Genomic DNA, 26,859 nt, shown 5'->3' with positions numbered 1-26,859 from the left:
AGGCATCTGAGACTCAATAGATCTGAAATTAAACTCATTGTTTCTTCTCATACCCTGAAACTTTTCTCCCTTCCATTGTGTTTCCTATAAATGAATGGACCATCATTTCCCCAATTTCCAAGGAAAAATCTAAGGTGTCATTCTTAATTTGTCATTCACCTCTGGCCCCATTTCCTAAATCCTATGATTAATTTCTTTTGAGTCTACCTTTTTAGTATATCTCATATATGTCTACATATATTAGATTTCACTGCTTCCACCTCAGTTCAGTCCATCACAAATGACCAGTGCTGCAAACACTTCTCATAATCTCCCAACTCCAGTCTTGCCCATGGCTAGTCCATTCTTTAAAGTGCAGTCAGTGCAGTTTTGAAAGCCCATGTATGATCTTGTTCTATTCCTGTTTAAAATTATTCAGATTCTCCATGTCCCGTGAATGAACTCTTGACTCCTGAGCACGGCCTTCAGGGTCGTACTGTATTGGCCTTGTCTGAGCCGTCTTTGTGTCAAGCTCTGTGCTTCAGTCATTCTGAATTTACTTCAGTGTCTGAGATATGCTACATTCTTTCTTTCTTCTCAACCTTTGTGCATTCTCTTCTTTCAGCTTCGAAAATTCTTTTCACCCAGACTGATGCTATTTTGATTCTCGATTCATCCCCTCACCGTCCGGCTAACTTTTACTGTAGATGTGAAGCTTTCTCTTATGCTCTATTGTTCTCTCTGTGTACTTCTCATATGTCACATTATCTTATCTTGTATACAGCAGTGAAGATTTGATATGGAAGGGACCCTGTTTGTCCTCATTATTGTATCCCCTATCCTCTCTACTAGTGGTCCTCAAAGTCTGCTCCTTCCAATCAGCATCACTATCACCTGGGAATTTTTTAGAAAAGCAAGTTCTCAGGCTCTACTCCAGACCTACTGAATCAGACATCCTGGAGGTATGACGCAGCCACCTGTGTTTTATCAGGCCCTTCAGGTGATTCTGATGCATAGCATAGTTTGAGAACAGTTCCTCTATGCCATATTTGGTAATGAGTAAAAATTTTTTAACCCAGAGGTATCTATGATTTGTTGCCACACAGTCCCAGGGGTGTGTTGCTAAAAGGAGCTATGTAGCACATGTAAAGCAGCTCATATTTCTTCACAGAGATCCAGAGATGGCTGGATGAGAGGTATCTGCACCTCAGACTGCAGTGTCTCACCCAGCCTGTCTCTTGTGGTCAGTGAGGCAAATCTTTGAAGGCTTTTCATCTCCTCTTTAGAGAATGGATCAAGAGGTAGAAAGTATTCTGTTAGCCTTCCCAATGATGATAATTTTATTATCCCATTTTATATTTCAACAAATATTTATCATGTGTGGACTCTGGGTTGAATTCTGGCTTTGTCACCTAAGGGATATATGAACTCAGGCAATTTGCTTAACCTCTCCATGCCTCAAGTGCCTTATGTCTATGGTGTTAATAATAATACTTACCTTGTAGGGTTGTTAGAAAATGAAATAAGGTAATACTTACAAAGTGCTTGGGACAGTACCCAGCATGTAGTAAGCATCCAAGAAATAGTGACTATCACTATTGTATGTCAAATGCTGTGCTAGGTCTAGGGATACAGTGGTGAACGGGACAAAATCCCGCTGTGCATGGAGTTTATATTCCAGTACATTATAACTGTGCAGACAGAAATGTATTTCTATCCTACAAGAGTTATATTAATGAGCCTCCTTGACTCTCATCTTTCTATATCACATTTTCTTTGTATCCCTATCTCTGGTTCCTCCCTTTTCATATATGTACTTAATTGCCTGAATTTCTCAAGTCTGCTTTCTAAGTTTAGCCATTCCAGTTCTTTCCTCTTCAGCCCTATTGCTGGCACTATGGTGAAGTTCTCATTTCTCTTCTCTTGGACTTTTGTCATGTCTCCTAACTCTTATTCCTGCTTCTTGACTGTTCTCTTTGCCACTGTCAGATTAATACCCCTGATCATGTCATACCCCTGATCATGAGGGATTGTTCCCCTCCAAAACCTTCATTGTGTTGCTCCTTTTTTGCCCAATGAAGTACAGATTCCTTAACCAAACATGAAAATCTCTCCAGAGTCTGGTCCCAACTACCTTCTCACTCCTCTTTGTAGATGCACAAGCTGTAGCCAGTGGTTTTTAGGCAGATCTTGTGCTTCTGGGATTCACTTCTTTGCATGGCAATGCCTTTCTTCCCTGTTTTCATGTTTCCACATCCTATGTACCATCCATTCTTTCAGTGAGCATCTCCTGAGGACTTATAATATGTCCAACACTATAAGAGGTCAAGGAGATACAAAGATGAATAAGGAGTAGACCTTACTCTCAAAGGGCCAGGAGGCTGAGAGACAAAGAAATGGTGGTGATGGTGATGATGATGATGATATGCAGGGAATATACACAATGATAAGAGATGTATACAGAATATTAAGAACACAGAGAGGGACACATAATCTATGTTCCAAGTCTCAGCTTAACTCCTCTCTACTTTAAGTTTCTTCTAATTCCTCTGTAGTCGAAAGGAACCTTTTCTTGTCTCCTTGAGTTTCCTTAGCACAAATTTACTACTACTTTGTTTAATACATAGGTGCATACATATATATTTATATCTCTCTCCTGTTAGACTTCTAATTCTGGAAAAGGATATATAGATTAAATTATTAGTTTTCAGCCAGAGGCAGTTTTCCCTTCTATGGAACATTTGGCAATATCTGGAGACAATTTTGGTTGTCATAACTGAGAGGGTAGGAGTAGATAGTACTATTGGCATCTAATGGGTAGAAGCCATGGATCCTGCTCAATATCCTACAATTTACAGGGCAGCTCCCCACTGCAAAGAATTATCCAGTCCCGAACAGCAGTAGTGCTGAGGGTAAGAAACTGAAGCCAGAGTTAGAATTTTGCCTCTGTCAATTAAATAGCTGTGTGACCCTGGGCAAGTTACCTTCCCTCTGCAAGATTGAATGAGCTAATGTATATAATGTAGGCCGGGCGTGGTGGCTCACACCTGTAATTCCAGCACTTTGGGAGACCAAGGAAGGCAGATCACCTGAGGTCAGGAGTTCAAGACCAGCCTGGCCAACATGGCGAAACCCTATCTCTACTAAAAATACAAAAATTAGCTGTGCATGGTGGTAGGTGCTGTAATCCCAGCTACTCAAGAGGCTGAGGCAGGGAGAATCACTTGAACCCAGGAGGTGAAGGTTGCAGTGAGCCAATATCGTGCCACTGCACTCCAGCCTGGGCGGCAGAGTAAGACTCTGTCTAAAAAAAAGAAGAAAGGAAAGAAAAAGAAATATGTAATGTAAGCTTGGCACACAGTAAGCATTATGTGCATGCTAGCTGTTTATATTTTATTACATATAATAATATATATTAGCTTATGATAGTGATGTTATAGATACCAGGATGAAATATTTGTATCTTATCACACTCCCTAGTTTAGTGACTTTCAGAAAAAATGTTGACTGAATGGGTAGTTGTCTAGCTCTTCTTTACATGCATGTCATCTAGAATCAGCTCTTCCATCTTTTCACTGAATCCTGTATATACAAATCATCACTATCAAAGGCACCCACCTCTATAGGACTGTGTCCTGGCCTGCTATACTGCTATACTAAGGAAGGGAAATAGAGCATCTCTGTGCTGTCTGTAAGGTACAGATGGACCAACAAAGGTCACGAAACCACAAATTCCCTGAGAAGCTAAATAAGCAATACAAGTGAGAAGCAGATCAAAACTTTTTTAAACTTATACTGCCTAATTCTTTTTTGGCCCTGGACTTGTTGATATCTTTAGTAGAAGATATTTGTCAGCTGGATTGTGGATTCCCCTTTTTTCTCATTATATAAAAAACAAAGGAAAATATGTATATCAAATACTTGCCTGTTTTTGAGTAATCCTTCCTGTGTGTGACCTTCCTCCTTTCTACACAATATACATATATGCAGTCTGTAACCCATCTACTGCTGCTGTTTATTAACCAGATGAACTAAGCACTGTCAGTGATGTCAGTGCTACTGAATTAATTTAGTTACATCTTTGTATCAGTGATCTTTATCCCTGTGTCTTTTCAGGCTGCATCAACAGTAAAAACTCTTTTAATTTATGAATAATGTATATGGAAGCATCATTCACTGACCCTGTACCGACTGTTTGGAATAGATGTAAAAGCATTTTTCTTTGTATTCTTTAAGAAATATTTTTCTAATATTAGATACCAGGTGGTATTATCAGGTTATTTTAACAAAGATCTGACATACCTGGAGTTATCTAACAACTCAACAATGTATTTTTAATTATGATTTAAAATGTTACTAAAAGTGTGGAATCCATATAAAATATCATCTTAGTAAAGTAGCAATTATAATTTTGCATATTTTATTTTTTCTATAGAGGTATTTCATACCTATATGTATTAGTCAAGGTTCTGCAGAGAAACAGAACCAATGGGGTGTGTGTGTGTGTGTGTGTGTGTGTGTGTGTGTGTGTGTGTATTTGTATATATAGAGAGATTTATTATAAAGGGTTGGCTCATGCAATTATGAAGGCTCACAAGCTCCAAGATCCTCAGGATGAGTTTGTAAACTGGAGATTCAGGAGAGCCAATGGTGTAGTTCAAGTCTGAGTCTGAAGGTCAGAGAAACAGTAGAATTGCTGGTGTAGTTCTAGTTCAAAGACTGGCAGGCTCAAGACCCAAGAGGGTTTCAGTTTGAGTCCAAAGGAGGAAAATCCTGATATCCCGGTTCTAGGGCAGTTAGGCAGAAAGAATTCTCTTACTCAGAGGAGAGTTAACCTTTCTGTTCTTTTCAAGCCTTCAACTGACTGGAAAGGGCCCGCCCGTGATAGGGAGGGCAGTCTGCTTTCCTCAGTCTACTGATGTAAATGTTAATTTCACCCAAAAACACTTCCACAGAAACACGCAGAATGAGATTTGACCAAATATCTGGGCATCCTTTGGTCCAGTCAGGTTGACACATACGACTAACCATTATACGATATACATAGGTGATCAGCAAATGTACAATTTTATAACCTAGTTTTAAGAATGTTTTATTATAGTCATGTATAAAAATTATTAACATATAGTAACTCACTTTGGCATATTGAGAAGTAAATATAATAAAGAATCTTAAAGCATGGGCCACATCTCAAAGAGTCATAAACCAAAATTAATAGAGCATTCAATTAGTCCTTTATGCTAAAGCTATGAAAAATGTTTTTCATATAAGAGGCTCTTTGAAAAGGTATTTACATTTAAGACTCTTTGGAAAGGAACTTAGAGAGAAATATGATAAAAATAGTCTGCACTAGCCTGTCTTGAACTTCTTGCACATTTAATTTAATTCAGCAGACATGTATTGAATATCTACTATGTAAAGTTCTGTGTTACTTGCTAAGAGGGACACTAAAACAAAAAGCTGTTCCCCTCAAGGAAGACAAACAAGGACTCATCTAACTATACAACAAGATAATATTAGTTAACTACATCATCAGAGATACTATTGAAGTGTGATGCAGGAATATAACTGTATCATATATGAGATAATGCTTTAACTTGTTTGGAAGTATTTATATAGCATATATAAGGGGAAACATCATCTCTGGCCTATCAATAATGGCCAGAGACAAAGAAAGAATATTCTTGGTGGAAAGAAAGCTCACGAAAAGCTGAGAAAGAAAAGGATGTATTTTGCCAACAGAAAATTATCTAGATGTGCTGAGTGTTTAGGTTGTGATAAGGGAAGGAACGATGACAGAAGAAAACTTAAAAACCTGCTTGCAGAATGGAAATAGAGGCAGGTCAAAGTGAGCCCTGAATGTCGTTGTTTTAAAATTTGAATGTTTAAAAATTGAGAGCCATGAACATATTTGAAAAGTGGAACAACTTTTCTAATCTGTAATTGAGAAATAACTTAGGAAGCAATTTAAGGGATATATTAAAGTGTTGTGCGATTGTAAGAAGGGTACCCACTTTTATTACATATATCTGACTGATTTCTAAAGAGGATTTGAGACAGTTTATAGCATTGAAAAATAAAGGTGAAAAAAAATACGAGCCGAGTAAATAAAGGAAAGAAAATAAGATGAAGCTGTAGTGATGAAACAAAATGAAACAACAACAAAAGCGCATGGCAAGAATTCAGTGTTGATAGAAGTGGCCCAGAAGATTAGCTCTGAACCTCTTAACAGAAGGAAATAGAAAGATGATTATTATTACTGAGATCTTGCTTCTTGTGTCACAGAAGTCAAAAGAACAAAGCTGGAGGCATCACGCTACCTGACTTCAAACTATACTACAAGGCTACAGTAACCAAAACAGCATGGTACTGGTACCAAAACAGAGATATAGACCAATGGAACAGAACCGAGTCCTCAGAAATAATACCACACATCTACAGCCATCTGATCTTTGACAAACCTGAGAGAAACAAGAAATGGGGAAAGGATTCCCTATTTAATAAATGGTGCTGGGAAAATTGGCTAGCCATAAGTAGAAAGCTAAAACTGGATCCTTTCCTTACTCCTTATACGAAAATTAATTCAAGATGGATTAGAGACTTAAATGTTAGACCTAATACCATAAAAATCCTAGAGGAAAACCTAGGTAGTACCATTCAGGACATAGGCATGGGCAAAGACTTCATGTCTAAAACACCAAAAGCAACGGCAACAAAAGCCAAAATTGACAAATGGGATCTAATTAAACTAAAGAGCTTCTGCACAGCAAAAGAAACTACCATCAGAGTGAACAGGCAACCTACAGAATGGGAGAAAATTTTTGCAATCTACTCATCTGACAAAGGGCTAATATCCAGAACCTATAAAGAACTCAAACAAATTTACAAGAAAAAAACAAACAACCCCATCAAAAAGTGGGCAAAGGATATGAACAGACATTTCTCAAAAGAAGACATTCATACAGCCAACAGACACATGAAAAAATGCTCATCATCACTGGCCATCAGAGAAATGCAAATCAAAACCACAATGAGATACCTTGTCACACCAGTTAGAATGGCGATCATTAAAAAGTCAGGAAACAACAGGTGCTGGAGAGGATGTGGAGAAACAGGAACACTTTTACACTGTTGGTGGGATTGTAAACTAGTTCAACCATTATGGAAAACAGTATGGTGATTCCTCAAGGATCTAGAACTAGATGTACCATATGACCCAGCCATCCCATTACTGGGTATATACCCAAAGAATTATAAATCATGCTGCTATAAAGACACATGCACACGTATGTTTATTGCGGCACTATTCACAATAGCAAAGACTTGGAATCAACCCAAATGTCCATCAGTGACAGACTGGATTAAGAAAATGTGGCACATATACACCGTGGAATACTATGCAGCCATAAAAAAGGATGAGTTTGTGTCCTTTGTAGGGACATGGATGCAGCTGGAAACCATCATTCTTAGCAAAGTATCACAAGAACAGAAAACCAAACACCGCATGTTCTCACTCATAGGTGGGAACTGAACAATGAGATCACTTGGACTCGGGAAGGGGAACATCACACACCGGGGCCTATCATGGGGAGGGGGGAGGGGGGAGGGATTGCATTGGGAGTTATACCTGATGTAAATGACGAGTTATGGGTGCTGATGAGTTGATGGCTGCAGCACACCAACATGGCACAAGTATACATATGTAACAAACCTGCACATTATGCACATGTACCCTAGAACTCAAAGTATAATAATAATTTTTTAAAAAAAAAGAAGCAATCAAGACTTTCCCTAGCATTCCTCTAGCAGCCTCCCCATGTGAATTCCCATATGCTCTGCCATCTTACTACAGATGAACTGTCCATGCTCTTCTATAAAGCCAACTCTTCCATTTGTGCTTTAGCATCAATCTCCTTATCTACTTAACAGTGTTCCTCTAGCAATCTCCATTCTCTCCTGCATTTCCGTTTTCCCTGTTGAATCATTTCTATCAGCATAAAAATATGTTGTTTTTTTAATCTTTAAGAAACAAAAAAAAGCAAACAACCTAAAGAAAACTCCTTTGATTCATCTTCCTTCTCCTTGTACTACGCTACCCATTCATTGTGAGAAAATGTTAATCAAAACTGCACTGAGGAAAGACAAAAACCAAAAAACTGCAGTGAAGCCAAGTGAGGTGGTTCTTGTCTATAATCCCAGCACACTGAGAGGCCAAGGCAGGAGGATCCCTTGACGTCAGGAGTTCGAGAACAGCCTTGGCAATATAGAGAGATCCCCATCTCTACAAAAAATTTTAAAAATTAGGCAGAAATGGTTTTACATGCCTGTAGTCCCAGCTACTTGAGAAGCTGAGACAGGAGGATCACTTGAGCCCAGGAGTTTGAGGCAACAGTGAGCTATGATTGCACCACCTCACTCCAGGCTGGGCAACAGAGAAAGATCCTGTCAAAAAACAAAATAAAACAAAAACTGCAGTGATGCAGTGAGATTTACTGGTCAATTTTTAGATTGGCAAAACCCCAAGTCTTCGTAATACCTCTATGGACAAGGCTTGTGGAAAACCTCTTATATTTTACTGGTAGAAGTACAAAATGGTACAACTGTTATGTAAGGGAATCTGACAATCTGTATAAAAACTACAGATGATTTACTTTCTCATCCATTATCTCAGAGAATCAATTTAAGAGGAATACATACAAGGCTGTTTACTGAAACATCATTTATAGTAGCAAAGGTTTGAAAAAAATTTTTTAATTCTCTGTTAATAACAGATTGGTTATATAAACAGTGCTACAACCACTAATGGAATTCTATGTACCATTTTTAAAAAATAAGATCTCTAAGCATTGATATGGAAATATCTATTGATAAGTTTAAAATGCAAGGTACCTGCCGGGCGCAGTGGCTCACACCTGTAATCCCAGCACTTTGGGAGGTGGAGGCGGACAGATCACCTGAGGTCAGGAATTCAAGACCAGCCTGGCCAACATGGCGAAACCCCTTCTGTACTTAAAATAGAAAAATTAGTCAGGCATGGTGGCGGGCATCTCTAATCCCAGCTACTCAGGAGGCTGAGAAGGAGAATCGCCAGGGAATGGAGGTTGCAGTGAGCCGAGATTGTGCCACTGCACTCCAGCCTGGGCGACAGAGCCAGACTCTGCCTCAAAAAAAAAAGCAAAGTGCCTAGTAATTTTTAAGGTTTTTGATCTTTTGTAAAAGGAGGAAATAAGAATATATATTCATATTTGCTTGAATTTGCATAAGGAAACTTGAAAAGCTAACAGAAACGATTATTGATAAAGGATGGGCTGGGGAATTAGAAAAACATCTGTTGTAATAATTTCCAGTCTTACTATCTCTTTTAAGCTCTCATATACTTTTATGTAAAATATAAAATGATGATTTTCTCAAATTGTGTATTATATTTTCTTTGGAACAAAATAATCTGTATTTATAGCACTTGCTAAATTTTCTATTGCATTTTATCATAAAATTATTTCTTAAAAATTCTATTCCTAGATCTACATTTATTCTCTTGGAATGACACTGTATTGGGGGGCTGATCATGAAGTGCCTCAGAGCCAAGTAAGTTAATTGTTTACAGTTGTTACACTTTTTACATGTGCTCAATTTTACACCTTTTATCATAGCTCTTCAACGTATTTATATGTGTTCCACAGCGTGCTGTCAGGTGTACCAGCATTCCTATGGAGGTTGTTTATATTAATAATGTCGTACTTTCAGGATGAACTTATAATAAAGTACTAAAGACAGTATTTTTAAGGTATTCCTAGAACTGTAGCAATTACTACCCAGGTTTCAACAACTCAATCTGTGAGATGGAGCTGGCCTCTTCAAAATTATAGCAAGATAAATGGGAGTATACTTTATTTTATCTAATTTAGTGACTGTTAAGAGAGATTGGAAATCTCTTGTCTTTGATGATTCATTCTACTGAATGTGATAGCTTTTTTGATACAAAAACTCTAGGAATAGTAGCCCTATGTCTCTGAGTATTGTATTAGAGAATGTCATAGCTTTTTCTCTTGGCACTTCAAATCATACATCATACTTCACCACCCCTATAGCAGCAGACATAGGTATTAAAGTAACACTTGCTGAGGTCCTGGGCCATGTTCGCCATTGGGCCGCTTCTAATCATTATTTTCTAAAATAATTCTGATTCCTAAAGACCAATATAAACATAGTAGTAAATAGTAATTGAAAATTTAAAAATAGCTATATTTCATCAAGGCAAGATATAACATATAGAATTAGGTTTTATTTTAGGCATTTATAAGTAAAAACCAAAAATAACTAGGTCTGTTTTTTTTCTTATTAAATAAAAGAAGTAACAAGCATTTTAGCCTTTTATTCTAAAATACAAACATCTTAAGATCCATAAAAGATAAATGATATTCTTTACTTCATTTGGTTTTATGTCATGAAAAATAATGTATATTTTCTTTCTCTCTTCAGTTTCAATTCTGTAAATATAAATGAGAAAGTTAAAATATTACTGGAAATATTGGTGTCTTGTATTATGCAACCTAACTTGTAAAATGTGATCACAGTCCATAACACTTTATGTTCTTTTCCAATAACTGGAAATAAAGTCAGTATCAAATATAAATAGAGAGTCAATATCAATAAATATAAATTAAAGGGGAAATATAAGCTAGTGTTTTAGGATCAGAAGTCAGAACATTTTAGAAATATTTAATACTAATTTAAAAGTATTTATTAAGTACCTACCTTGTGTCAGAGACTGTTAGACACTAAGACTGTAGTGACCCATGCCTACGCAGTTTTTTGGAAGGAATAGACAGCAAAACGGCCAATTACAACATAATGCAATAAATGCTATGTTAGAGAAAATGGAGGACGCTATGGAAAACAGAGTTGGGACTTCTGGTTAGGTTTGGAGGATCAGGACAGATTTCTTAAAGGACATTGCATCTAAGCTAACCCTAAAGGATGATATATTAATAATACCCAAATGGATGAGAAGTGGAAGGCTCATAAGAAAGGCATTTGTTTAGACCAAGGTGGATATACCAGTTTAAACTCCCATCAGCTTGGATGTGAGTTTTAATTGCTCCACTCCTTACCAATTCTTGTATTGTTAGTATTTTTATTTTTCACTATTTTATTGTGTGTGTAGTAGCTTCTTTTTGTAGTGGTTTTAATTTACATTTCTTAATAATGATATTGGCCACCCTTTCATATGCTCTTTGGCCATTCAGATATAATATTCTACAAAATACGTTAACGAATAAAAAAACCTCACATTCTGGCTTGTCTGTTTGACCAACATAATTATAATTTTTTTTTTTTTTTTGAGACGGAGTCTCGCTCTGTCGCTCAGGCTGGAGTGCAGTGGCCGGATTTCAGCTCACTGCAAGCTCCGCCTCCCGGGTTCGGGCCATTCTCCTGTCTCAGCCTCCTGAGTAGCTGGGACTACAGGCGCCCGCCACCTCGCCCGGCTAGTTTTTTGTATTTTTTAGTAGAGACGGGGTTTCACCGTGTTAGCCAGGATGGTCTCGATCTCCTGACCTAGTGATCCACCCGTCTCGGCCTCCCAAAGTGCTGGGATTACAGGCTTGAGCCACCGCGCCCGGCCAACATAATTATAATTTATATTTAAATGGTCTTGAGGCATTGCAATATTTTAAATCTCCTTTAAGTTATCAAATTATATTTATACACATTGACTGTATTACATTTTATATAATATTAGGAAACAGTTTATTCCCCCAAATGGTGTGTATGTTTGTGTGTGTGTGTGTGTGTGTACATGTAGTAACTGTTGATCAAAACATTTGAATAAGCCAAGAATTTCACTACTTTACTTTGTACTTTAAAATGCCCAGAGTTTTTCTGTACTTCCTGTATAGGGAAGTATAAGTTAACTATCTTCTGCTAATATTTTTTAGACCATAAAAAGGTAAAACACAGTAAGATGCATATGCTTATAAGGAAGGAATTTATTTCCTCCAAGTATGTGAAGCGTGTTTTAGTGTGGTTCCTGTGATTCCTAGGATGATTTGTCTCATTAGAAAGAATATTTACTCACATTTATTAATGTGACTTTTCCTTTATTTATATTCAGCCTATCAAGCTTGGAGATCATCTCAACAGCATACTGCTTGGAATGTGTGAGGATGTTATTTATGCTCGAGTTTCTGTTCGGACTGTGCTGGATGCTTGCAGTGCCCACATTAGGAATAGCAACTGTGCACCCTCATTTTCCTACGTGAAACACTTGGTAAAACTGGTTCTGGGAAATCTTTCTGGGGTAAGCTACAGTTACAATGGTAAATATAGTCATATTTTTAAAATTGAGTAGATATCACAAAATTTTCTTTAAGGATACTGTATAGGTAGCATTTTCTCAATGAAGACTAGAAATGGAAAATTGAATTTCTTCTTCTAATATAAATTGTTTATTTGAAACAATACTTAAAATTTAGAAGCTCATTGCAATGAGTCTAGATTTTGTGAGAGTTATTCCCAAAAATATCATAGAATAATAGCATGTTTGAGCTGAAAGTATCTCCTCTTGTTTTCTTTCTTAGATCTTTTCCTAAGGAGCTTTTAGCAAATGGTTATACTGTGTACACCTAGAAAAAATGTATTAACATGAAAATGGGTTTTAGAAATATTTAAATGTACTTTCTGTTGCTTTATACCTATTTCATGACCACTCATTTTTCTGGATCTTCTAGCTATTTCCCAAACCTTCTCTACTTTCTTCTCTGAACACTGCTACCTAGTGTATACAGGAAATCCATGCTTGCATCCCTGCCAGATTTCCCCAAGACCCGGACTCTTCTGGTTTTTCTCTTGTTTTGGATATGAAGAATCCCAAGAATAACCAATGCCATATCTTACCTGAAAGTCCCACCTTTGTTCTGCATTTCTAAGGCTGTATTTTATCTTGTTTGCCCTATCTGATCTGGATCTATATTTTATCTGCTCTTATCCTTAGGGTTATAGTCCCAGAGTATTGGTCCCTCTTCCTTGTACAGGTTACAAATTGACCACTGCCACACAGTGTTCTTGTTAGCTTCCTCAGAATTCCTTATCAGTAGGGATTTAGTTCCCATCTTAACCAGGATGTCAGATGGCTGCCAGGAATATATTCAAATTCTGCACAATTTTTCAGTTGATGACAGGCCCAGAGATCTTCTAGACGAATGGTTTGTAAACTCTCCCCCAAGAAACCTTTGAGGTTCTATAGTGAAGGGAAGTGTAGGAAGTAGAGGCTGAATAAATGGAGTTCTTGGTTGCCCATTTTCCCTCTTTAACTGGAGCAGCTCCAGTTTTATTTGATCTGTTTATGTTTCTGCATATGATTTTTTTGGACAAAGGTAAAGCTATTAAAAAATCTTTGAAAACCCTCTGTCCAGACCAACATTTCTCACATTGTTTTCAATATTTTTGTTTTAAAAATTCCTCTATGACCAAAGAAGCTTGAGAAAAAATTATTTAAAGGAAATTCAATGTATTTTCACTGGAGAACTTCTTAGAGCCTTTAATGTACTAGACTATATTACTAACCTTCAAGAAGAATAGACATGTAAATGAAGCATTTCCCAAACTTACTTGGTCTTTGAGGTCTTTTTTTCACAGACATTCTCATAAGGCTAATATTCTTTAAAACTTCACTTTATGGTTAAGGAAACTGATACCCAAACAACTATGGGATTTGAGTTCCCTATTAGTCAGTCCAGGGACTTTTTTATTATACCACACTTTCTCTAAGACTCTTGTGCTGTTTGCTAATTTTACTCCTATAGTAAAATTGTGAGAGATGTTTTTTTCTGTCTTTGAATGAATATTTTTTTTCTGTCTCCATAGAAATTCTATTACCTATCAATAATTGCCCATATTACACATAAAATCTTCATCCCTTTAAGGTTTAGCATTTAGTTCTCATTATTATAGTGGATCTTTGTTGCTCATTTATGTATGAAACCTGTGCTAGGGATTGTAGAAGATAAAAATTGGAATAAAATATTTGATCTAGGCGCTCTTATCTAAAATGCCATAACCATTTGCTTAATTATAAAATGAAAGAAGGCTATAAAAAGATACATAGTAAAAATTTTAACAGCTATGAGAGTTTAAAGGAAAAGGATACAAATTATGGTTGCACTGAAAAATAGCACTTTGTAGCCGAGCATAATGGTGCATGCCTTTAGTCCCAGCTACTCAGGAGGCTGAGGTGGGAGGACCACTTGAGCCTGGGAGGTCAAGGCTATGGTGAGCCATGATTGCACCACTGCAGTCCAACCTAGGCAACAGAGTAAGGCCCTACCTCAAAAAAAATTAAAATTAAAATTAAAAATAGCACTTCGAACTATATCCTGTAGGCTAGATAGAGTGATCTTGGCAGAGGGAAGTGAACCTGGATAAAGGCTGTGAAATGGGAAAACAGGGATGTTTGGGGAACAGTATGGCATGGGGGTGTATCGTGGGGTTATTTAATGGGAGAGAAAAATAGAAGGATCAGTTGGAATCAGCATGTAGATAGCCTCTCTTCACAAAGACAAATTTTTACTAAGTATAATCATGCTCCCCTTACCTTTCTGTTGCTCTTCCTCATCTCCTAGACATCACTGGGTAGAAGTAACTCCAACAGCTACTGTTTTTTAAGTGTTTGTTTACTTTGTGCCAGACACTATGCTAAAGGGTTTATGTGCATTATCACATTATTCATCAAAACAACCTCAATTTAATAGAGATACTTTTATCCTCATTTTAGAGGGCATAAAACTAAGGCTGAGAAAGATTAAATAACTTACACATAGCCACAGATATGGTAAATGACAAAGACATAATTGGAACTGGGGTGTTTCTGACCCCAATGTATTCCTTAAAGCTTTTGTTGTCTCCAGTAGCTGATAGAGTGAGTTAGTCTTTCACTGGTATGAAATTCATTGTAAGTGACCATCATTCTTACTTAAAATTAATTAGCATGGGGTAAAAGTCAGCAAGCCAGCTTACTTGTCTAGGTTTTTCCACTGATTTAATGTTACAATATTTGGGCCACAGTTTTACTTATCTGCAAAATAGGAATAATATGTATCAATCACCCATATTATCAAACTGTTGTAAAAGTAATTATTTCCATATTAATGAGCTGCTTTGTGGTCCTTAGAAGTTTCTTCGCTATTTCTCCTTTTATTTGTAATATGAGGATAATATTGTCTACCATATGAGGTTGTTTGAGGATTAGATAGCACAAAGTATGTGCCTAGCATATATGTTCAATAAATAATAGTTATTATTAATAGTAACTAACTTCAATGCAGGAATTTTCAAAGATGTGGGATGTTTACTGTCTTTTCAGTCACTGACAGTACAGTATAATCTGGACTAACATCATTCATGCAACTTAAATGATAACATTATTTCAGCAATACTTCCATTTACAAGTCTTCTTATAGGTAGAAAACATAATGCTTGAGCCTTGAATATACTACCTTAAACAGGTTTTTAATCCATACTCCAGCAAGATTCCCTAATGGAGCAATATTAAAACATTTCTGTAGTATGTGCGAGTGTGTGTGTGTAAACAAATATGTATGCATGCTCTTGGTGCTAGATTTAAGTAATTTCTTTTCACCATTCTCTCTTCTTCCATTTATATTGACATTTCTCTTCTAATTGGCCACCAGAATGAAACAGTGATCTGTTCAATTTTTTATCCCTTATAATATGGAGTTTGACATAATTTGACATACTTTATTTCAAGCAAATACCCTTGGCTAAAGCTATTAAACTTTAAGACTACATTTTGTTTTAATGGGAACTTCAAAGAGCATTGATTTAAATGTGTTATCCCTCAGAGGGTCCATTTAAAGACCTAGCATTTCTCGGCCAGGCATAGTGGATCACGCCTGTAATCCCAGCACTTAGGGGGGTCAAGGCAGGCAGATCACTTGAGGTCAGGAATTCAAGACCAGCCTGGCCAACATGGTGAAACCCTGTCTCTACTAAAAATACAAAAATTAGCTAGGCATGGTGGTGTGCACCAGTAGTCCTAGCTACTCTGGAGGCTGAGGCATGAGAATCACCTGAACCTGGGAGGCAGAGGTTGCAGTGAACCGAGGTCCTTCAACCTGGGTGACAGAGTGAGACTCCATCTCAAAAAAAAAGACTCAGCATTTCTCAAATGTAATTTCTAAAGGGCAAGATCTATAAAATTATTTCTGAAAGTAATTTAAATTCCTGAATTCATAGTTATAACCAGGAGAAAGCTTTATTATACCCAAATTAATGTGATTTTTAAATTATAATCTAACAAGAGTAGTTATTGGTTGGGGAAAGAAGACGACTTCAAGTTTACTGTTTTCAAATAGAACTCGTTTTAACAAGTTTAATCGGATGGTATTTTCTAGTTAGTAGGTTACTCTTCAGTCACTGCTTCTTCCCTTTTAATTTTCTGTAATGAATTGGCCAGCACTGGGCTACATAAATCTTATCCAAGAATACAAATTACCCTACAAATACAATAGGACATAGAGTCTCATTATTTAATATTGTATCCTCCAAAAACTGTGTAACTAGTGTCATTCTGTAAACAGTTACTATGAAAACAAAAGGGAGATCCTTTTGTCAAACTTGATTTGTTATTACCTGTGTGCAGACAGACCAGCTTTCCTGTAACAGTGAACAAAAACCTGATCGAAGCCAGGCTATTCGAGATCGATTGCGAGGAAAAGGATTACCAACAGGTAAGAGTATATTAATAGGAAATTTCTAGGCTTTAACCTTATCCCATTGTTTTCTTTACAAAAATTATACTTACCTGGCTTTGAAATCTGGTAATTGAGACGATGATTAGAACATAAACGTACAAAGTGGAGTTAGGGAATGGACAAGAATACTAGCTACATTAAAAAATAGCTTCATTAAACTTATACAGAAAATATTATTAATATAGTTAGAATTCCCAGAGTAAATTATTTCCCTTTCCAGTATTGATATATCAATAATAATATTATTTATTTACTTTATCATGGTATTTCATATTAAAAATATTTTATAAAGCATGACTAAATAAACACATGCATATGTTTATGAACATAAACACTAAAACAAGTTTCAGAAAGTTTTTCTTACTGCACTGTGATATTTTGTATCATATTTCTTTTTTTTTTAATGCTAGTAATAACCCACTAAATAGATATTACCATGGAGTTATCAAATACTACCTTAGGTCATGTGTGATACTTAGTAAATACGAACTAATGATGAATAGTGGTTTTCCTATTTGTCAGTAACATTATATAATTATGTATCCTATGATAATTAAATTTACTTTTTAAAAAGAAATGAATGGAAATTTCAGGCCAGGCGAGGTGGCTCATGCCTGTAATCCCAGCACTTTGGGAGGCTGAGGCGGGTGGATCACCTTAGATCAGGGGTTCGAGACCAGCCTGGCCAACATGGTGAAACCCCATCTCTACTGAAAATGCAAAAATTAGCCGGGCATGGTGGCAGGTGCCTGTGATCCCAGCTACTCGGGAGGCTGAGGGAGGAGAATCACTTGAACCCGGGAGGCAGAGATTGCAGTAAGCTGAGATTGCACCACTGCACTCCAGCCTGGGCAACAAAGAGTGAAACTCTGTCTCAAAAAAAAAAGAAAAGAAAGAAAAGAAAAGAGGTGAATAGAAATTTCAAACACTTGAAATAAAAGTAAATATAATTTTATGTGACAATTTATTTTTCACTGTTAAGTTTCAGGCATGGCTTATTTATAAAATAAACTTTTGATTTTGCTGATTATCTTTGTTCTCTTATCAAGCAATATTGAGAATCACGATAATCTAAACATTAACAAAAATACTTTTTAGATCTTGTCTTAGATCTTGGGGCTAGGTAGAAGTAAATGTACAGGTTACTTAAATATATTCTAATTTATATACTTTAATAAAATAGATGAAAAAGTTAAGGGTTTAATTTAATCAGAACATCAGAGAAAGCTGTCTTATTTAAAACCTATGAGCAACTCTGGTTGTGAAAACTAAACGTAGACCTTAACTATCTGGACCAAATGTTTTGCAGAGTCAGAACTCTCATATCTGAGAGGAAGGAATGTGTAAGTCAAAGAAAAGTAGTAAAATTGTTTCTAAGGGAGTGATTTTGTAATGGTACAGTTAGTTAAGTATCTGTTTTGGTGCTTCCATTGTAATTATTGTGAATAAAGATTATCTTTCTGAAAAGATATTTTAGCTTTCCTTTCATTGGTATAGTAATTTATTTCTGGTTAGATCAGGGTTTTTTTCTAATACATACGTGATTAGTTTATATGTGGGCCAAAAATACAGTGTGGTGACAACTTTGAAAGTATTTTTAATCCTTTCTTGCAAATATTTCCTTCCTATACTTGTATCCCCATACTGTACTTTTGTCACTTTGTTTTTGTAGGTAAAAATCTGTTTATTTTTATAGTATTCTAGGATTTGAGATAGTATACAGTGTAAACTTTGGCACTAACAGTAGCAGCAATTTGTTAATTCATCAAATTTTCGGTCAGTCTCCTATTTTAGAATCGAATAATAACAGAAACTTATAAATGAATGTCAATAGCAAGCTGAAAGAATCTTTTGGGAGATATAATGAACATTTTAATAAGTGGAACGTTAGATTTAAAAGACATTGTTGTTTTTCTTATTTATCTTTTTCTATTTTCTCCCTCTCTTTCCTCTCTCCACTTCCCTCTTTTCTTTCCTCTCTCCCTCCCTCCTTTTTATTTGTCTTTCTTGTTATTTCTCTGACCTCTTTCAGCAGTTCCCTACTATCATTTCCTACTACCATTAAGTGGCCATGTTATGTAATTGAAATTTATTTGCTTATTTGTTACTTCTTGATTTAATAACTGTAATGTTGTATTATTAATTTTTGCAGTGTATTTTTTCTAAGAATAAAAAATATTCATATATATTTATTTATGTATATATGACTCCCATTCTATCTCCCTTTCCATTGTGGGTCTGTAGAAAGAAAAAGGGGAGCCTTGAAATATTTATCAAATTAAGGATTATCAAATGCTAACATAGTTTAGATTTTATTACTTTCAATGATTCAGAGGCTTAATGTTTCAGAAATTAATTGTTACAGAGTATTTTAAAGATAGCAATTAAGAGATTTTACTGAGTCTATACCTACTTGGTAACATATTTTAAATAGCAGGTTATTTGTCATTTACATATATACAAATATTTGTTTCATAAAGGACATTCATAAAAGTTAAGCTTTCTGGACATGTAGATGCTGGGGATAGGGAAAACCTACTATATTAAGTATATTAGTTTTTATAGGTGTTCAGTGTCTATTTGTTAATTGAACAAGAAAAGGTTTTATGGAAATACTAGATTTTGAAGTGTAATATATTTGTACTATAAATATTTAATAGTTCCATAAAGAAATATGTGAAACTATGGTTTATTTATTTAGCCTATTTTAAACATTAAGTTGTATGCAAAAGAAAAAGAAAACATCTTGGCTCATATTATTAGACCATTTTCTTATTATAACAATAAAAACATCAGAAGTTTTAATTCAGATTTTAATACCTTTTATTTGTAATTTTGTTTTTATAATACTAAGAAAGATTTAGTATTACTGTCTAATAGTTCCTTAGAATTCTTATTATTAATATGCTGTTCTAATACAGATAAGGAAGCATTGACTGTCAGGACTTTACAAAATTAACAGAGAAATCAAATCCTTAAGTAGATTGTTTGTTGATTTTATCCTCTAATAGTCATATTGGAGAATAAAATCTCCCTTATATCTAAACTCAAGAGAATTTGTGAGTGATTACAATTAGTCACTCAGGATAAACCAAATTTTGTTTAATGTTTCTATTTTTTAGTAGAGTTAAAAGTCCTAATACTGAAATAATAGTCTTATTTGGATAAAATATAAGGGAAGAGTATTCCTCAGACCTTCCTAGCCATCATTGCTTTGCACAGTAGTATTGCACAAGTGTTCTTTTCATTTACCTTTTACAAATTCGTAAAACCTTATTTTAAGGACAAAATCAATATAAATATACTAATTATAGCCATTACCAGGCAGAAGTATTCAGCAGCTAATAGTCAACTGCATACACTAATTTTAAAAGTTTAAGATTGAAAAAAAATTATCTCTTGAAGAAGTAATTCTTCTAAGACACCTAGGACACTTGGCAGTGCCACTTCTTAACTGTCAATGGTCAAATGCAGCAAAGCAACCTTATGATACATTATTAGTAAAACATTTTCTTCAATGTGCACCAACCCAAAATCTATATGTGGTGATAGCATTAGTTTATTAGGCTCTTGACTACAGTCTTTAATAAAGAAAATGTTAAGATGGACAGTGAGATACAGAATTAGATGGAAAGAAGTATGCAAATTTAGGGATAATGCCTTATACCTAGTGATTTAATTGTTCAGCTCAAATACAATAAAATTCTTTTATCTATAAGTAAATGACCTTAAAAGGTCTCTTCTTATATCTTACCTCCGAGATCTGTCACAGAAGCTAAGGCCTAAACTAGTGGGCTGTCTGCCCCTGCTTTGTTACCTAATACTGCCAATGCTGATAAAATAGCTTCACTGAGCAGAAAGAAATCAAACATTTCCTGCCAAGCTTAAGGTGGAAACTTAAACTATTATTCAGATCAACATGGTGGTGCTTCAGAACTTAGGCATATTAATAATATCATGTTTCTTTCTTTTAAAATGCACTTGTACACATTTGTGAGGACACATGGGGACTTGGGGAGCCTCTTTCAATATTGAAATGTCATTTCGAACTTTACTTCTAGGAGATGTGAATGTCTGAGTCTGGGTGAAGTGAAAGGTGAATGATGGTATCCAGTGTGGGATAATGTTAATCACATATAACAAAAATAGTTAAAACACAGTGTAATTTACAAGGAAGTTTTTTTCAACTTAAATAAATGGGATATGTTCTATTACAAAGACTTTTTATACTCTTGAAATCTTACCCAAGGAATACAAGTATGAAATCTTTTATTTGTAAATAAAGTCTATTTATTGTTTCCCATTTAGCTTTTAGCAAGCTATGCATTCTCCAGAAGGAAAATGCTTAGGGCCATTGCAGTGTTATAGTCAAGCAATAATGTTAATTGAAAATAGGGTGATAGCAGCAGAATTAGAATACATGAAATAATAAGATATCTTTGAGAATTTAAATAGCCATCATTTACTGATGGATTTGATATGGGGATTAAATAAGGTAAAAGATTTAAGGATGGTGCCCATATTTCTGTTTTGAACAATCAGTTGAGTAATTGGGCCATTTATTGTAATAGGAAAGACTGGGGGAGAATGGACAGTTCTGGATGTGGGAAGCAAAAGATCAGTTTTGAGCATGTTGCATTTGAGGGTCTTCTGAAATGTAAGTAGAAGTTTCATTACATATGATTGGAACTCCCAGAGGAGGTCAGTGCTAAGTGTATCAATTGGGAGTTGTCAAGGTATAGATGATATTACTGCCTTGTTAATGGAAGAAATTACATAAAGACAAAGTGAGTAGATGGAATTCTAAAACTGACACCTGAGGAAATCCAACATTTGGATATCTAATAAGGGAAGAAAAACCAGACTAAGAAGGAGCAGTCTGACAGGTAGGATATATAGGTATATAAAGAGGAAAAGATTGAGTAAAGGATGGTCATCATAACCAGTTGTTACTGAGAAGTACAATATGTATACCAAAATGTCCATCTGATTTGGCAAGCAGAGATCATTGGTCATAACTAATGAGAGTTGCTAATGTATGGAGTAGTTGGAAGCTGATTAAAATGGGTATAATAATGAATGGGAAGTAAGAAATGGGAGACAGCAGTAGCTAGGGGGAAATGTGGTTAACAGAGGAAGAGTTTTGTTTGGTTTGGTTTGACTATGGGAGATATTAGATTATGTTCACATACTAATGGGAATATTCAATAGAGAGGAAGAATAATGAAAGTATGAGGAGATAGCAACAGAGAATTAACCATAGAAGTAAAGTCTTTGATAAAGCAAAATTGTGAGGGGAGAATCCAGGATACATATTGGGGATTGGCCTTCAACTGGTAGGAAATTTCATCTTTTAAGATGGCAAAGAGAAGAGTAGACATAGTAGGTAGCTCACGCCTGAGATCTCAGCACTTTGGGAGGCTGAGGCGGGCGGATCACGAGGTCAGGAGATGGAGACCATCCTGGCTAACACAGTGAAACCCCGTCTCTACTCAAAATACAAAAGCAAAATTAACACGGCGGCGGGTGCCTGTAGCCCCAGCTACTCGGGAGACTGAGGGAGAATGGCGTGAACCTGGGAGGTGGAGCTTGCAGTGAGCCGAGATCGCGCCACTGCACTCGAGCCTGGGTGACAGAGCAAGACTCAAAAAAAAAAAAAAAAAAAAAGAGTAGACATAGGTAGTATAGAATTACTCATGGAAAGATGAGAAAGCCCTCCTCCAACAGCTCTGGTTTTCTTGGAGTTATGACAACAGCATCAGCTAAAAGAGTAGGGAGTTAAGGTAGAAAATGTGAAGAATGAGGAAAAGTGAAACAGTCATTGTGGAAAGTAAACAGACTTACTATTAACACGTGGTGTTGCGTGTACAAAGTGATTGAGTATGAATTTATGGTGTTGCCACATACCCGCTTGTTTGATGTTTTTCCAAGTTTTAACTGCTTTTTGGTAGTCAAGGTAGCAGAATAAGGCAGATGGTTGAGTTCATCTATCTGGTTTATGATCCTTGAATCCTTTCCATTCTTTTTTTTTTTAATATAATGTGTTCTATCAATGTTCAAGAATATGTCTGTTCTCTATTCAATAAAATTTTAAATTAATGAGTTCCGAATGTGGTTTAAGAATATAACTTACCCCTAAAATAATGTAACACAGACATATGTTTATCAGTTTTCAAATTATCTTAAGTTAGAAGCTGGAGTCTGTGACAATATGTGTTTGGATGTGGTATGGTATATTTCTTGGTGTTCTTTATTTGATGTGACCAAAATATAGATGTTATCCTTATTTACACTTCAGTAGATTCATGGGAAGATGAGGTACAATAAAAGCACAATGTTTTAATCTTATGCTTAAGCAATTATTTGCTGCCATTCTGAAATGAATTCACTTTTTAAAGATTTTTTAAGGTAAAATTTGTGTTCAGAGAATTAAAGCTTATAGTTGTTACACCACAGAGGCAATTGATGTCTTTAAATAAATTAACAAGCAATTTATTATTACTAAGAAGGTTTTAGTCATTTTTTTATATTGTATAGCAGATAGATTATCGAAAAGATCACAGAAGGTAGCACAGGAAATCTTCAGTGTTTATGGGCTATTGAGTTAGTAACTATAAAGTATTTACCCACATTTCTTTTTTCAGTAGTGGACATATATATGATTTTTTGTTGAATCTATGGATTCACAAAATTACTGGATGGACATTTTTGATATGTGTCACATTTATAGACTACTGCCTTTAAAAAAAAGTAAAATGACTACTGATTTTAACTACCTCAGGAACTAAAGAATAAGAGTTGGTACTTTATTACAAATGGCAAATAATGGTAAATTATGTTCTAGAGGAAAAAACTTTTTTAGTGCATGAGGGTCTGCCATGGAAACATTAAGTTTCTTTCATAACTTAAACACAATCAAATTATTTGGATTTCAAACACAATAAAGTTTTCTGAAAACGTATCTAATTATAATAAAATTGTGATACTTAAGAATTCCAAATGTTACAATCCTGTTTCCATCCAGAATATAGCAAGTGTTCTTTGTTTCTTCCTTAAATGTATTTATTTAAAATATTGGAATATACCTGGGCTTTATAGTGATATGACATAATGTTTGAGTTATACCTGTAGAAGTTAAAGTAGTTCACTATACATTCCATTATTGCCTCAAATCATTTCTTGGATAGTGAACATTCTTCCAAACTGGATAGTTGTCTGCTTTTTAAAACCAAATAATTCACATTTGATGAATAGAAAATAATACCGCTCAAAAATGTCAGTTCAGTATATTGATTTTATTAGATAAGAGACGATGAACTACGAAAAGTTATGCAAACATAGCATCTCTTTCCTCTTCCACTATCACCATCACCACCATACCATTTCATCTCTGATCTTCCATTTGGAACATTTAGGAAATTGCCACCACTTTCATTGTCAATAGTGGATTACATTTCCATTTATTTTCTAAAAATTCTGTGCATACATGACAGATTCTTATCATTCCAGGGAGAAGCTCTACTTCTGATGTACTAGACATACAAAAGGCTCCACTCTCTCATCAGACCTTTCTTAACAAAGGGCTTAGTAAATCTATGGGATTTCTGTCCATCAGAGATACACAAGATGAGGAGGATTATTTCAAGGACATTTTATCAGATAATTCTGGACATGAAGATTCTGAAAATACATGCTCCCCTTACCAGTTCAAAACTAGTGGCCCAGAAAAAAAACTCATCCCTGGCATTGATGTGCTTTCTAAGAAGAAGATCTGGGCTTCATCCATGGACTTGCTTTGTACAGCTGACAGAGACTTCTCTTCAGGAGAGACTGCCACATATCGTCGTCGTCACCCTGAGGCAGTAACAGTGCGGACTTCAACCACTCCTAGAAAAAAGGAGGCAAGATACTCAGATGGAAGTATAGCCTTGGATATCTTTGGCCCTCAGAAAATGGATCCAATATATCACACTCGAGAATTGCCCACCTCCTCAGCAATATCAAGTGCTTTGGACCGAATCCGAGAGAGACAAAAGAAACTTCAGGTTCTGAGAGAAGCCATGAATGTAGAAGGTTAGTAATTTTGTGCATGTTTGAGAGAGAATTGAAGTATTTTAAGTGTTTTTTTCAAAATAAAGAAGGGTTATTAAATTATTCCACAAGTCTTATTTTCACTGCCAAACATTTGTACCCTGGTTAATCTCGTACTTCTCTCAAAACCCTAATTGAAGCACTCTGCTTCCACAAAGTCATCCCTAATAAACATGCCCAGTCATGTTATAGTCTCTCAATATTTGGGGTACCATATTTTTAGATTGTAAGCTTCTCAAAGGCAGGGGGCATATTTTCTACTTCTTTTTGCTTAAGTTCTGCAGCGTACCATCTACCATGCACTATCTCATGGGAGGCTTCAGTAAATAACTGGTTTGTGGAAATAGAAAGCAGTTCATCAAAGTCAGCAGTGCTAGAGAACCTGAATAGCATGGTTATGGTGCATTGCTTCTCAAACCACCAGCTTCAAATTGCAAATTTTGGGGTGCAACTGTAGAAGATTATAGTTTACTTTGTCTGGAATAAAGTTTTGAATCTATACGTTTTGAATCATAGTACATTTTAGGTTTACAGAGTCAGCCCAGGTTTGAATTAGTTCCTCCATTGGTAACTGTGTGGTGTTTACTTGGGCTTCATCTCTCCAAGTCTAAATTACCCTATCTACAAAATGGGCTTCTCGAAGTAGGTTAATTAGGTAATGAATGTAAAGTGATTAATATTACATTATTAGTGTGAGTAATATAAAAATAACTTTATAAATGGTAAATTCTTATTCTAGGGGAAAACTGTTTCAAAAATACTTGATTTCACACACAAAACTCAATATGTTGATTGGAGTAAAATTATGTCCAAGACACATGGATAGAGGCTATTTTCAGTATAAATAGTTGTGACATAGATAGAGGCTATTTTTAGTATGACTATAAGCAAGAGAAAAGAAGAGAGAATTTTTAATCTAATTCTGTACATTTTTTAAGATTTGAGTTTTATAACTGCCCTTGCTTCCTAGACAAATCCTAGGACATAGCTGATTAAAGACAACTTTAAGATGCTTTCTAGCTCAAAGAAAAGAATGACATAATTAAGGGTCATATTTATTTTTAAGGTCATTTTTCTAGTGTAATTTTTTTATTCATACATTTCCTTTAAAGTACTCTAAAGGTCTGTTGCCCTGTTACTTAAGTTTTAAGCATAGCTCTGGAGCTGAACATACTTTCTGAGTTTTGCTTTACTTCGAGTAAAAGAAGCTTTGCATTTTTTTTTTCAATTTTAGGAATTGAAAATTAGTAAAGAGTTTGAAATTATGGAGGAAATTATTGAATACTTAATTTATATGGGTTCCTATATAACATGAATTTTTCAAAAACATTAGCCAACTTTATGAGATGGTTACATATAATCTTGATCAAAAACTTTCAAGGATAGGAAGTAAAATTTTAGAAATGTGTATTATACACCACTTCACAACTTTTGGAATTGTGATAGCAAAGAGATTAGGCACTTTCTATGGTTTAAAAGAAAAATCTCCTTTTTTATGTTGTACAACAGCTAGTATATGAACATTAATTTAGTCTGACCTTCTGTCGAACATGTCATCATGGAAACAATTATATGAAGAAATCTTGTCCATTGTGGGGAAAAAAAACCCTTCAATGATTCAAATAAGTAAAACCGTTACAGTTTTGAAATAGAAATAATGAAGGTATGTACCAATCTAGATGAATATTTCTAACATTTGAAAGGCTGAGTAGTATCTTTTTTATTGTGAATATTAAAAATGAAATTATAGGCCAGGCATGGTGGGTCACACCTGTAATCCTAGCACTTTTGGAGGTCAAGGTTGGAGAACTGCTTGAAGTCAGAAGTTTAAGACCAGTCTGGGCAACATAGCAAGACCTCATATCTACAAAAAAATTTTTAAATTATCCAGGTGTGGTGGTGCACACCTGTAGTTCCAGCTACTCGGGAGGCTGAGGTGGGAGGATCACTTGAGCCGAGAAGTTCAAAGCTGCAGTGTTGTGTCCTCATGCCACTGCACTCCAGACAGGCCAACAAAATG

The 26,859-nt window shown here is 35.5% G+C and overlaps 1 protein-coding gene across 10 annotated transcripts in view; it reads left to right on the top strand.

Annotated features, from left to right (window-relative positions):
• The window catches only part of LOC105479667 (protein tyrosine phosphatase non-receptor type 13), a 225,357-nt gene that overhangs the window by 77,692 nt on the left and 120,806 nt on the right, over window positions 1–26,859 (top strand). For 9 of the 10 annotated variants that reach the window (XM_011737771.2, XM_011737770.2, XM_011737769.2 and 6 more), the window contains 4 exons: window positions 9,499–9,564; window positions 12,092–12,277; window positions 16,637–16,724; window positions 24,258–24,821. In XM_011737771.2, the coding sequence (XP_011736073.2) occupies window positions 9,499–9,564; window positions 12,092–12,277; window positions 16,637–16,724; window positions 24,258–24,821 (904 nt within the window). The remainder of the gene's footprint in view (window positions 1–9,498; window positions 9,565–12,091; window positions 12,278–16,636; window positions 16,725–24,257; window positions 24,822–26,859) is intronic. The other variant, XM_071093333.1, reaches the window with a different exon arrangement.

Source organism: Macaca nemestrina, chromosome 3 (assembly GCF_043159975.1).
Source record: "Macaca nemestrina isolate mMacNem1 chromosome 3, mMacNem.hap1, whole genome shotgun sequence".
NCBI lineage: Eukaryota > Metazoa > Chordata > Mammalia > Primates > Cercopithecidae > Macaca > Macaca nemestrina.
Note: the sequence above shows the minus strand (reverse complement) of the source record. Positions and strands in the feature narration are given on the sequence as shown.